We start from the raw sequence: 13,547 nt of genomic DNA, 5'->3' as shown, positions 1-13,547 counted from the left end.
TTTCCCTATCTGGGTTGATATCTGGTTGCTCAGTCCTGTGTTCTAATCTTGGGATGTTATCTGGTGTTATTGATTTTCTAACTGGAGGACTCCCTTTAGTATTTCTTGTAGTTTTGGTTTGATTTTTATGAATTCCCTAAACTTCTGTTTATCTGTAAATGTCCTAATTTTGCCATCATATTTGAGAGACAGTTTTGCTGGATATATAATTCTTGGCTGGCAATTTTTTTCCTTCAAGGCTTATATATGTCATCCCATTGCCTTCCTGGCTGCATGGTTTCTGCTGAGTAGTCCAAGCTTAGTCTTATTGACTCTCCTTTGTGGATGACTTTTCATTTACCCCTAGCTGCTCTTAAAATTCTCTCTTTCTCTTTCATTTTGGCAAGTTTGATTATAATATGTCTTGGTGAGTTTCTTTTGGGATCTACTTTGTATGGGGTTCGGTGAAACATCTTGGATAGATATCTTCTCATCTTTCATGATATCAGGGAAATTTTCTGCCAGCAAATCTTCCACAATTCTCTCTGTATTTTCTGTTATCCACCCCCCACCCCCTCGTTCTGGTACTCCAATAACACTGTTAGGTTATTCCTCTTGATAGAGTTCTACATAATTCTTAGGGTTTCTTCATTTTTCTTAATTCTTTTATCTTTTTCCTGAAATAAGTTGGTGTCAAGTGCTTTATCTTCAGTCTCACTAATTCTGGCTTTCATTGCCTCAATTCCACTCCTATGACTTTCTATTGAGTTGTCTAATTCTGAAATTTTATTGTTAATCTTCTAGATTTCTGTTTGCTGTCTCTCTATGAATTCTTGTAGCCTGTTGAATTTGTTATTATGCTCTTGTATAATCGACGGCACTGGGTATAATCTTCTTAAGTTCTTCTATTGCTTTGTCTTTGTGTTCCTTGGTTTATTCTGCATTCTGCCTGATCTTCTTCCTGATCTCTTGAAGAGTTCTGTATATTAATCTTTTGTATTCTACCGCCAGTAATTCCAGCAAGTTATCTTCCTCTGGAGGATTTCTTGATTCTTTGTTTTGAGAGCTTGCTAAAGTCATCATGTTCTGCCTCTTTATGTGATTTGATATTGACCGTTGTCTTCAAACCATCAATAAGTTATTATATTTATTTATTTTATGTTTGCTTACTGTATCCTAGCTTCTTGTTTTGTTTTGATATTGCCAAATAGGCTGCTCATGTGAGCTAGTTTAATTATTGGTGACTTTGAAGCTCTAACATCCTGTCACCAGGATGTTAGTAGGTATGTGAGCCCAGGAGTCCATTCACTTTTCTTGTACGGATTCAGCTCAGGTGTCCACTTAGTCAGTTACCAAATGTGTGGTGCAGGCTCTCACCTACAGTGCTAGACAGGCGGGATGATTGGTGTAGGCACAAGTATCTGGCTGCAGTAGGGGGTCATGCATTGAGCAAGGCAGGGGGCTGACAGTTGCTCCTGAGTGTCTGGGAGGAAAGCGTGTCACTGTTTCCTAGAGTGCATAGGTGGGTGGGTTTTGCAGCCAGACTATATAGGCACCCAGTGCTTTTGGTTGTAAGGACTGGGAGGCACAACTTATTCTTGGACCTCTGTCATGAGTGGTTAGATGGTGTGGGTGGAGCCACTAGTCCTCAGGCCCCTGATGTGAGTAGGTGAGGATCCTGCTTAATAGGCAGAGCAGTGTCAAATGTCATGAACAAGCCACTCCACCATATAGCCGATACAGTTGAAGTTAGGCTTTAAGTATATACCCTGTTGTTTCTGTTGAAATGGGCCCACATAGGTCGATGCAGCTGTGAAAGGCATTCAAAGTCTGTGGACCCCTTATGCCTATGCCTAGGCAAAGGAGCTGTACCTGCCCTGAGTTCTTGGCTTAGGGTAGCTAGCAGGTTATTTTTTCCTATTTGTTAATTTGTTCCTTCTCCAAGGCTGGGAGAATGGCTTAAGACACATGACAGGCCCTACTTCCAGCCCAGGGAATACAGCAATTTCTGAAGCTGGCCCAGGACCCAGTGCAGAGCAGGGAGAGGGCAGGTAAATGGGAGAGAGGTTTTTCCCAAAGGGGTGTTTTGTGATCTGCATGGTTGGTTAGACACATGTACTTATCTTTTGCCAACTGAGCACTGCTTTTCACTGGCTTTGGAGGCTTGAGTAGACTCTTTGCTGCTTGGTCTCTCCCAATGCAGAAAACGTGTCCCAGGTGCCACCACTTGTCTCACTGCTCACACCAGCTGATCTGGCCTGCAGGGTCCTGGTTCCCCCTGGGTCAAGTCTGGCAACTCCTTGCTGCTTCTGAACCATCTCTCCCTCCAACTGCTGTTCAGTCCAATTCCTCAACTTTGCCTTTGGTGTTCAGGGCTCCTAGATTGTTATATATAATAGATTCACTTGTTTTTTTTGGTCCTTTTTGTAAGAGGGACCACAGGAAGTGTCTGACTACTCTTCCTTCTTGGCCCCACCTCCAGCAGGTACAGTATAAATTAAAAAAATGGAGAAAGGGAAGAGGGGAAAAGGAAAGAAGAAAAGATACTGGTATATAGAAAAGTTGCCTGGAGACAGTGGGTATTTAGTTATGGGTTGTTTCACTCATTTTCCTAAAAGAGATTTTTCTTTTAATAAGTTGATTATGCTTATTGAAGAAAATGTGAACAATTTGTTAAAAAAAAAAAAACAGGAAAAAGAAATTGACCATAATTGCATTATACAGACAACCACAGTTAATATTTTGGTATATCTCCTTCTAATCTTTTCTCTTTTTTTCCTTAAAAAGTTTTTTTGTAGTTTTCTTAACATTATATCATATATAACATGGACGATTTTCCATGATACTACAGACTCTTTACATACATTTCAGATGTATAACCCCCCCATAATTAGATCTTTAAACCCCACCCCCAGTTTTGCATTACTATAAATAAAGCATTGACAAACATCTTTGTCCATAAAGTTCTTTTCAGAGTTGAGGTTATTTCCTTGAGAAAGATTCAAAATTGCATCTGGGAGGAGAGAGTTAGTGGTGGTATCTATGTGAGTACTGGTGTGAGTGTGTGTGAGCTGTGCTGGCTATCGGCCCAGCAGAAAGAGGGCACCTGAGATAGGCCTCCTCCCCATATTCGCTTGGGAGCCAGATGAATCATTTTCTCAATCTATGGATCTCGGTGGAATGGGCTTCCCAGTGACTCATCTATTGGGCCTGAAATCCCTCTGAACCTCCAAGGTGCCCAGGGCAAAGCCCTTCAACCTATCTAGTCTCCCCAGGGCTGCCTCTGGGCCTACTGAGATAAATGGCGCCTGATGAGGTGTTTATGTCCTGCTCTGCCTGGCCTGCACAGGGCACACAGCCCTCCGCTCAGATGTGCTCTCAGATGTGTGCCTTATTCCAGCTTAGCTGAGCTCAGTTCCAAGACAGGCTGGGCTCATTTTCTCCTCAGAAAGGCTAGTCAGCAGGGTCAGCCAGCGGAGAAGCTAAAGTTAACTTAGCTATTACTGCCTTTTTGTTCATGAGGAGAAGACCATTTGTAAAGATGCCAAACCATTCAGAAATGTTGCACAGTGCTTGGGATTTAATGTCCCAGAATGAATTTTGTGTTCAGGCAGAAGAAAGAAATTGACAGTGATTTTAAGTCCTCACTGAACTCCCAAGGTCCCTTGTGCTTCGCTGAGCTTTAATTCTACTTTACTTTTTTTTTTTGAAAAATACTTTTCCTATGAAGTTATGAATCTTGGAAGCTGCGAGAAGCTCTGGCAATCTCACTGGACTCATCAGCTTAGCAGGGGCTGTCTTTTGTGGATGGAAACTCTGGTTGAAGTTAAGCCCTGAGGTGGGTGGAGGATGAGGCACCACAGCCCTAGGGGTTGGCTGTTGAGTGGTGTCTGAACATCCAGCCTATAAGGAGCAGGGATTGGCTTCTCTTAGACCAGTCATCAGAAATAAACCAACTCATTCTCAGAGATGAGATTCAATTGCAAAGCCTGAATACCCTGAGTGTTCCTGAGCCCAAGAACACTTGACTTGTTCTTTAAAATTCCATAGTTTATTAGCATGTACACAGATGCTGTTCAAAATGATGTCTTTTGACAAAAAGTAAAGTGCTTGTAGGATTGAAACCACTTGAAAAATCTTGTCAAAATCAGTGTACAAAAATGTTTTAAATGCTTTGAAGAAATCATATCTGAGATAGTCCTGCTATAGTATGTGAACAAGTCGACTTGAAAGCTTGGAGGCTAACCAGCACTGTGAGTTTGAAGAACCTGCCGTGATCGCCATCTAAGAGCTTGACTAAGTCCAGGTATTGATCATCGATGTGTTATTTCTAATCTCTGATCAAAAGGAGGGAATGATTTAGGAAATAATATTGGAATCATTATTCCCTGTCCTTGAGCATAGAGAATGTGACCCAGCTGGAGCTGGGCTCGCAAAGGCTCACAAGGACTCACAAGGACACATCAACTGGGCCCTGAGGTATAAACACAATAGCTAAGGTAATCTTGAGAAATATCTTTTAAGGAACCTTTCACATAAGCCAGAACTAGAAAGACTTTCTACTCTTATCTTCTTCTATTAGCATTTAGTGAATAAAAAATTTGTTGGACCAGTGAAGACCCTCCTGAGTGAAACCTGTACCAATGGTTGTTAAGAAAGACGATTCGAAATGTAGGATCACAGTTTCTAGCCAATCTGTGAAAAGGTGAACCTTTCAATGGTTTTGTCCATTTGTAATGTTAATGAATACTGATGACTCTAACTTTCTTTGGACTCAGACAGACATGGCTGTGGCAACATGCTTGTCTGTTTTCCCATTTTTACCTATTCTGTAATATTCTCTAAATTTGGGCAGACATGTCTGTGGTAGCATGCTTGTCTGTTTCCCCACCTTTGTCTGTTCGGTAATATTTCCTTGGATTTGGGCAGACATTAGCCCTGGCTGCATGCTTGTCCACTTCCCAATTTTGCCTTTTTGAATATATGCTGGATAAAACTTTCTTTTTTCTTAAAAAAAAAAAAAAAAGCTTGGAAGCTAGATATGTCCATAGCTGAGTGAGTCAAGAAAAAGATTGTCAATGTGACCCATATTTGCTACCTATGTACTGTGTGCCAGGTACAGTGCTTGGCTCTGGGGGACAGAAATGTGTAATACTGGATTTCTTGTCTGAAGGAGTGTAGTTAGGGAAAGACTTAATATGGCTAATCATAGTACAAATAGCTAATTGATCTAATTAGGAAGTTGATATAAGGCCCAAAGGATGCAACATTTGAGCTAGGCTTGAAGAGTGAGTATAGTATTGATGCTTAGAGATACGGAAGAATGATCTGGAAGGCAGGAGCTGCAGCCTAATCCATGGCCCGGGGTGGATATTACTGATGTTCTTGGGGAGAGCTGTCTGTGGCTATTGGGGAGAGGAAAAGGCAAAGGTTGAGCTGGAAATGCTAGGTTGTTCCCAGGTTGTGGAGGACTTTGATATTCATCCTAAGGAGTGTGGACTTCATTCTGTAGATAATTGAGGCCCATGAAAGTAACTTGCAAACATTAATTAAATTTTTTTTAATTAAAAACAAACACATAAATATAAATGAATGCTCATTGAAAGGGATTTAAACTATACTAAACCATGAGTCAGAATTGACTTGACGGCAACTTAAAACAACACAAAGTCTCTAAGGAGTTCCTGGGTGGTACAAAAGGTTAACATGGTTGGCTGCAACTGAAAGGTTAATGGTTCAAGTCCAGTAAGAGGGATCTTTAAAGAAAGACCTGGTGATCTACTTCTGAAAAAATAAGTCGTTGAAAATCCTATGGAGCATAGCTCAACTCTGACACACATGGGATCGCCATGAGTTGAAGTTGACTCAGTGGCAACTGGTACTGGTTTAAAGTCTATAAATCAAAAAATGAAAAGGTTTCCCTTCTCAGAGGTAACCGCTGTTCCCCGTCATGACATTTTTCATGTACCTATATATTTTTTGTTATATCTATATGAGTCAAAACTGACTCAACGGCACATAACAACAACAGCAACAACAACGTATCTGTATAGATAGAGATATATACACACAAAAGTTAAGCCCTAGAAGTGGGAAAGAAGATGGTTCTGTCAGCCTCTCTCTCTCTTCTCTTCGCCCACAACCCCCTCACATCATTTAATGTTTAAAGCTACAGAAAATAGGTTTGTAATCTAAGGAAGTCTGTGCTATTTACTATCACGTGACTCATTCTGTTGTCCTTTTTATTATTTCAGAACATGGCTTTATTGGATATTCGCCAGAAGTGCTACAGAACAATACTCTGCCAGATTACAGCCCTGGAGAGTCTTTCTTCACTGTCTTTGGAGTGTTCTTCCCTGCAGCCACAGGTACTGTAATTTGAGTTCTTTTTCACTCTACATTGGGGGTTTAAATGCTTAATTCCCCAAACCGAATATCATAATTAGTCTACATATGCTCTTATCAGAGCCCTGATGGCGCAGTGGCTAAGAGCTCAGCTGCTAACCAAAAGGTCAGCAGTTTGAATCTACCAGTCACTCCTTGGAAACCCTATGGGGCAGTTCTACTCTGTTCTATAGGGTTGCTATGAGTCGGAATCAGCTTGACGACAATGGGTATGGGTGCTCTTAGCATGTATATCTCTGGCTCTAGTGGTGGTGGGTGGTGGTAGGAGATAGCCTTAGCTTTGACTGAGAATCTATTATTTTAACATAGCGTTTACTTGTTTATAATTCCTAAAGTTTCCAAACATGATTTAATCCTTCTTATGCCTTATATGTTGACAACTTTGGCCAAGTTTATAGAGAGGACATATTTCTTGTAGGGCTGAACAGGATCGATTCCTCAGCAGGACAAGCTGCCCTCTTCACACCTGGAATGAATGCATACCTGGTTTTGAAACCCCACTTTCCCCTTCCCCCAACTGTGCATCTTCTCCTACAGAAGAAGCATAAAATTTCTAGTCTTTTCTCTTTCTTTCCCTCGTATTATATGTATAAGTGTTTAAAAAATGTTTGTGTTTATACTATAAATGGTGTATAATTTTCTTACTTAATATTATATCATATATAATACGGACAGTTTTTCAAGATAGTACAATCTCTTTATAAACATTTAAAATTTAGAAGCATAAATTGTTAAACAACAAAGCATAAATTTTCTTACCTTGTCATTTTGGGTGTAGGCCAAACCAGGATCCCATGGACAATGACTAAATGCCTTATCCTGTTTTTTCCCACTTTTCCCCTCTACAGTGGCCATGGAAGAGACTCCCAAAGCTGAGATTCCTAGAGAACTCTTGCCTTATTCTTGGGTTCCTTAAGCTAACATGTTGACCAAATCATCTATAGTAAACAACCATTTGCTAGATATTGGGCTTGTCGCCAGGGCACAGACTCAGAAAAGCGTATCACTTTTGATCAAGGATATGTTAATGACCAGGAGTATACCTGATCTTGCCTCCTTGTCTTCCTCTGGCTTCCTACATGTGACCATTTCCTTACTTATTTTCCTCTCTTCTGATATGATAGGGGCAGAAAAGAAGAGAAGAAGCTCAAAGCCAGCAATTTTGCTTCTTTGGTTTAGTTCTAAGAAAAGATTTTCTGGCAATAGAGGTAAAACCCCTCCATCGCATGAAGTTTGTGGATTAGATATAGATTTCAATGAATTTTTTTCCACCCTCCCTTACCGTCTTAATCACTTTTTTCAATCTTTTTTCCCTCTTCTGCTAATCATTTTGGATGATTTCTATTGGTCTATTTTCAGGTTCGTTGACTCATTTGTCATTTTCAATCTGCTGTTAAGACCATCTAGTGAATTTTATTTCAGATATTTTAGTTTTCAGTTCTGAAATGTCCATTTGATTCATTTTTATAGTTTTTATTTTTCTTCTGAGACTTCTTATTTGTTTCTTCATTGTAAGCATTTTTTACTTTGTTTTCTTGAGCATAATTATGATGCTGCTTTAAATCTTTGTTAATTCCAGTATTTTCTCATCTCAGGGTTGGTCCCGATTGATTGCCTTCTTGAATTCTGGTCATGTTTTCCTGTTGCTTCATATGTCTAGTAATTTTGGAATGAATCTTGGACATTAGTGAATACTATGTTGTGGAACCTCTGGATTCTGTTAGATATTTAGCCAAAGAATCTTATGTTTTTTCTTGTTTTAGCAAGCAGTTAATTTGGCTGGACTCAAACTCCAGAATCTCTTTTGATGAAGAACAGCTATCTGTTCAGCTTTTTTTTTTTTTGGCCTTAACTGGGCTGTTTGGAATTTGCCTCATGTGAGCATATTTTAGGGATTAGCCAGAGATTTAGACAGAGTTTATACACATAATTTGGGGCTTTTTCCCCCCAGGATTTCTTCACTTACTTTGTAGCTGCTCTAGAAACCCTGATTTCAGTCTTCTGATTTTTCAAGTCAGTAAAATTGTAGGTTTCTATCAGAGTTTTGGCCTCACTGCATGGCACAGCCTGGCCTTCAGGCAAAAAGCCGTAAAAAATGCAATGAAACAAAATAGGAAACTCATTCAGTGAGTCACTTTCTTCCTAGTGTACACCCCTCTCCAGTTTTTGCATGATTATAATCATTCAGGCGGTTGTTTTTTGTATTTTTTCAGGGTTTATACTTGTTATCTATGGAAAGATTAGTCCAGTAGGAGCTACTCTGCCATTACCAAAAGTGGAAACTCCTCCTTAATGATTACATTTTTACTCGATCTAGTTTTTTGGTTTTCTGAAGGTTTGGGAATTAGAATTTGTAGTAGACCAATAGAACAGAATAGAGAGTCCAGAAAAAGATCCTTACAGAGATAATCAGTTGATTTTTGAAAAAGGTGTAAAGAAATGGATAATCTTTCAACAAATGGAGCTGGAACAATTGTATAACCACATACCAAAAAAGAATTTTGATTCATATTTCATGCCATATAAAAAAATTACCTCAAAATGGGTAATAGGCCCAAATATAAAACCAAAATGTATAAGCTCCTAGAAGAAAACGTAGAAGAAAATCTTTGTGACCAAAGGTTTCTTAGATGTAATACCTAAAGCGTGATCTATATTAAAAAAAAAAAAAGTGATAAATTGGACCTCATTAAAATCAAGAACTTCTGCTCTTTGAAAGACGCTGTTAAGGGAACGAGAAGTCAAGACCAGGTGAAAATATTTGCATATCACATATCTGATAAAGGACTTGTAGCTAGAATACATATATATATAATGAGAAAACAAACATTAAAAATGGGTAAATTATTTGAACAGACATTTTACAAGAAAAGATATACAGATGAAAATAAACACACCAAAAGATACTCAATATCATTAGTCATTAGAGAAATGCAAATCACCACCACAATGAATATTTCTACATACCTATTAGATTTGTATTGAGCAAATCTGCAGCAAAAGACCTCTTTAAAGTGTTAAAAAGCAAAGATGTCACTTTGGGGACTAAGGTGTGCCTGATCCAAGCCATGGGATTTTCAATTGCCTTATATGCATGGGAAAGCTGGGCAATGAATAAGACCAAAGAATCGATGCCTTTGAATTATGGTGTTGGTGAAGAATATCGAATATACCATGGACTGCCAGAAGAACAAATAAATCTATCTTGGAAGAAGTACAGCCAGAATGCTACTTAGAAACAAGGATGACAATACTTTGTCTTGCTTACTTGGGATACATCATCAGGAGGGACCAATCCCTGGAGAAGGACATCATGCTTGGTAAAGTAGAGGGTCACTGAAAAAGAGGAATACCTTCTACTAAATGGATTCGTAGTGGCTGCAACAATGGGCTCAAACATAGCAACGATCGTGGGGATGGTGCAGAACCAGGCAGTGTTTTGTTCTGTTGTGTGTAGGGTCACTATAAGTCGGAACTGACTCGACAGCACCCAACAACAGCAACGACATTAGAATGTCTAAACTTAAAAAGACTGACTATACCAAGTGTTGCCAAGGATGTGGAGAAGTGGGAACTCTTATACATTGCTGGTGGGAATGTCAAATGGTGCAATCACTTTGGAGGTAGTTTGGCAGTTTCTTAAAAAATAAACATACACGCAGCCATTCCTCTCCTAGTTAGTCATTAAAGAAAAACAAAAGCATATGTTTATATAAAGACTTGCGCATGAAAGTTCAAAGCAGCTTAATTTGTAATAGTCCCAAACTGAAAACATCCCAAGTGTTCATGAACAGATGAGTGGATAAACAAACTGCGGTAGAGCCATACAGTAGAAACCCCCACAGCAATAAAAAGGTCAAATATTGATACATTTGAGAATATAAATAATATAGATGGATCTCAAAATAATTATGCTGAGTAAAAGAAGTCAGACAAAAAGGGGTACTTTTCAAAATAAAGGGAACCCTGGTGGTGTAGTGGTGAAAAGCTACAGCTAACCAAAAGGTCAGCAGTTCGAATCTATCAGGCGCTCCCTGGAAACTGTATGGGGCAGTTCCACTCTGTCCTATAGAGTGGATATGAGGCAGAATTGACTCGACGGCAATAGGTTTTGCTTTAAAATAAAATTATAGAAAATACAAACTATAGTGACAGGCAGCAGATCGGTGGTTGCCTGGGAATGGGGGATGAGTGGGGCTGGAGGGAGGGATTACAAAGCGGCAAGAGGAAATTTTGGAGGTTGATGAATACATTCCTTATCTGGATTATGGCAATGGTTCTACAAGTGTGTTCGCGTGTCAAAACTTTTCAAATTGTTACACTTTAAACATTTGCAGCTAATTGTATGTCTGCCATGCCTCAGTAAACCTGTAAAAATAAAAACGAAAATTAACACTTTTAATCGACTTTCCTCAATCTCCCCTCTCCTTCTAGCAATGGCCCTTCTTCTCTCTTTCTTTTCACAGCCAAAAGTGGTAAGAGCTTTGTCTGTACACCCTGTCTCTATTTTCCTAACTACTGTGCAACTCCCTGACTGTCTCCTTTTGGAAATCCAAGCCTGTCTCTCCAGTGAGATGGTTCTTTCCAAAATCATCAGTGACTTCCAGGTCACTGAATTCAAGGGGCATTTTTAATTCTCAATTTATGACCTCTCAGCAGCTTTCCACTCCCTCCTTTTCTCTTGCCTTTATAACGTAGCGCCCTTCTTGTCTCCCTCCCACCCTCTGGCCTGCGTCATCTTCTGTCTGCCCACTAAATGTTGAGGTACTTTATGTCTCTTAAGAACTATTTATATGGGATCAGGAGCCCTGGTGGCATAGTGGTTAAGAGCTCAGATGCTAACGAAAAAGGTCAGCAGTTCAAACCTACCAACCGGTCATTGGAAACCCTACTCTGTCCTATAGGGTCATTGAGTCGGAACTGATCCATCGGCAATGGGTGTGTGTGTGTGTGTGTGTGTGTTTGGGATCAAAGTGACAACAGTGACTCAGAAGATTAGACAGAAACTTAGGGGGCAGTGAGTTTACGTTAATAGAGGAGGAACAACTCAGAAAAGGAGGGTGAGAATGGTTACACAACTCGAAGAATATAATCTATGTCACTGAATTGTACATGTAGAAACAGTTGAATTGGTATATATTTTGCTGTATATGTTCTCAATAACAACAACAAAGTTAAAAAAAAAAAAAGTTGGAGTTCTTTAGGCTATTCCTGGCCCCTGCCCTATTCTTCCTTGATTATTTTCCTTAGAATCTCATCCATGCCCATTTTTCAATTGCCATCAAAAAAGCTGATGACTCCAAACTTACACCTCTAGCTCAGACTTCTCCTCTGAGCTTTATGTCATATATACAGTTGCCTACATGACACATTCTCTTGGGTATCTCAGTGCCATTTTAGACCCAAAGTGTTCATAACCAAATTGATTCCACCCGTCTTCTAACTGGTTCTTCTCCTATATTCCAGATCTCAGTAAATGGCACCTCTATCTGGGAAACCCTGGTGGTGTAGTGGTTAAGTGCTACGTCTACTAACCAAAAGATCAACAGTTTGAATCCACCAGATGCTCCTTGGAACTCTATGGGGCAGTTCTACTCTGTCCTATGTGGTCGCTATGAGTCGGAATCGACTCGACGGCAATGGGTTTGTTTTGTTTTGGTTTCCAGCCAAATACTCACACCAGTAATAGAGTCATCATGACACCTGTCTCTTACCAGTACCCTCTGAGTCCCATTAGTTTTACCTCCTAAACATTACTCAATTCTATTTCTCTTTATGTCTACCACCTCCACCACTCTGGCCCAAGCTCCGTCTCTCACTTGGACCCCTGCAATGGCCTCCTAACTGATGCCTCTGAAGGCTGGCCACGAGAACAAGCCTGGAGCCAGGCTTAGGTATTGGCAGATGGAATCCTGGTCCACAAACGTATGTGTGCCAGAAATAGTGCATCTCTTTTTTTTTTTTAATTTTCTTTGCAACTTAAATTTCTGACTCTAAGTCTCCATTCTGCCAGAAAACTAACCTCAGTGATTCCTGACACCTCTGCCTGGCCCTGCCATGCTATACGCCAGTTCTAGGGTTGTACAGAGAAACAAGGCAAGCTGGGGGTGGAGCGGGGGGAGGGGCTCTGGCCATTCGTCTTCTGTCCACAGAACCTGGTCCTCCATTGTCCTGTCTTCAGGTCCATTCAGGGCCATGCTCTCTGCTGCTTCTGAGCCACGTTTGGGAACCAGAAATCTTTGCTGAGCCTGGAAATCTAAGTGCCTTCCAGACCCTCCTTCCAGGGAGCGGAGCCCCGGTCCCCATTGCTCCAGAACCAGTGAACCTCTCTCTCCCAGCCCCCAACTCCAGGGTCAATCTTCTGTTGGAATATGGGGGCCAGTCCCATCTAGAACCAGCTTCATGGGACTACAACCTGTGCAGTCACACTGGTCCCTGCCCTCAGAAGGGTCCCTTGCTTGGTTTAATGCTCTGCTATTGCCGACTTGAAACCCTAATAATTTTTGAACAAGGGGCCCCCACCTTTCAATTGTGCTCTGGGCCCGCAAATTATGTAACAGATTCTGCTCTTGTCTCCCCTGTACTTTGCCCAGTCCTTCTGCTGCTTCGTTTCTACTTCCTCAAGCGTCTAAGATCTCCTAAAGGCCCAGGCTTTTAAAAAGCAGAAGCCAAAATAATGTATAGGCACATTCTGCTCCCCCCCGCCAGGTATCTTCCCTAAGGCAATACAATATAGGTCAGCTTCCTCTTGAATGGATGGAAAATGAAAGGGGGAAATAGAGGGACTAAACAATATGTTAACATCTGAAAATATTTCCAGCCCTCTCCCCATACACAAATTGAGCATGCATTCAGGAGCTTCCCATCTGAGGGCTCCCTTGTGCCTAGCAGTGAGTCCCGATATCCGTTAGCAGTTACACCTGAGTCAGGGACTGGGGCCCTCCATGGTTTGTAGCACTCTAGAGGGAGCTGGTTCTTCTCAGGCACCCCCAGCTTGTCTCAGTGCCTGGTCCCCCTCCACACTGCTCCACAGCTTCCCTCCTTGCCTCTCCAGGACCCGCGTCCTTGAGAGGGAGCTGATGCCTGGCCTGAGTGGGCGCAGCAGGCCCAGGGCTCCCTCAGTGCTCTGTGTCCACCAGGAGAAGGTCTTTCTACAGGGACTT

The 13,547-nt window shown here is 41.0% G+C and overlaps 1 protein-coding gene across 1 annotated transcript in view; it reads left to right on the top strand.

Moving 5' to 3' along the window:
* The window catches only part of SLC12A8 (solute carrier family 12 member 8), a 170,306-nt gene that overhangs the window by 91,990 nt on the left and 64,769 nt on the right, over positions 1-13,547 (top strand). The window contains exon 5 of the mRNA XM_064286104.1: positions 6,234-6,347. Coding sequence (XP_064142174.1) covers positions 6,234-6,347 — 114 coding nt within the window. The remainder of the gene's footprint in view (positions 1-6,233; positions 6,348-13,547) is intronic.

This window comes from Loxodonta africana, chromosome 1 (assembly GCF_030014295.1).
Source record: "Loxodonta africana isolate mLoxAfr1 chromosome 1, mLoxAfr1.hap2, whole genome shotgun sequence".
Taxonomy (NCBI): Eukaryota; Metazoa; Chordata; class Mammalia; order Proboscidea; family Elephantidae; genus Loxodonta; species Loxodonta africana.
Note: the sequence above shows the minus strand (reverse complement) of the source record. Positions and strands in the feature narration are given on the sequence as shown.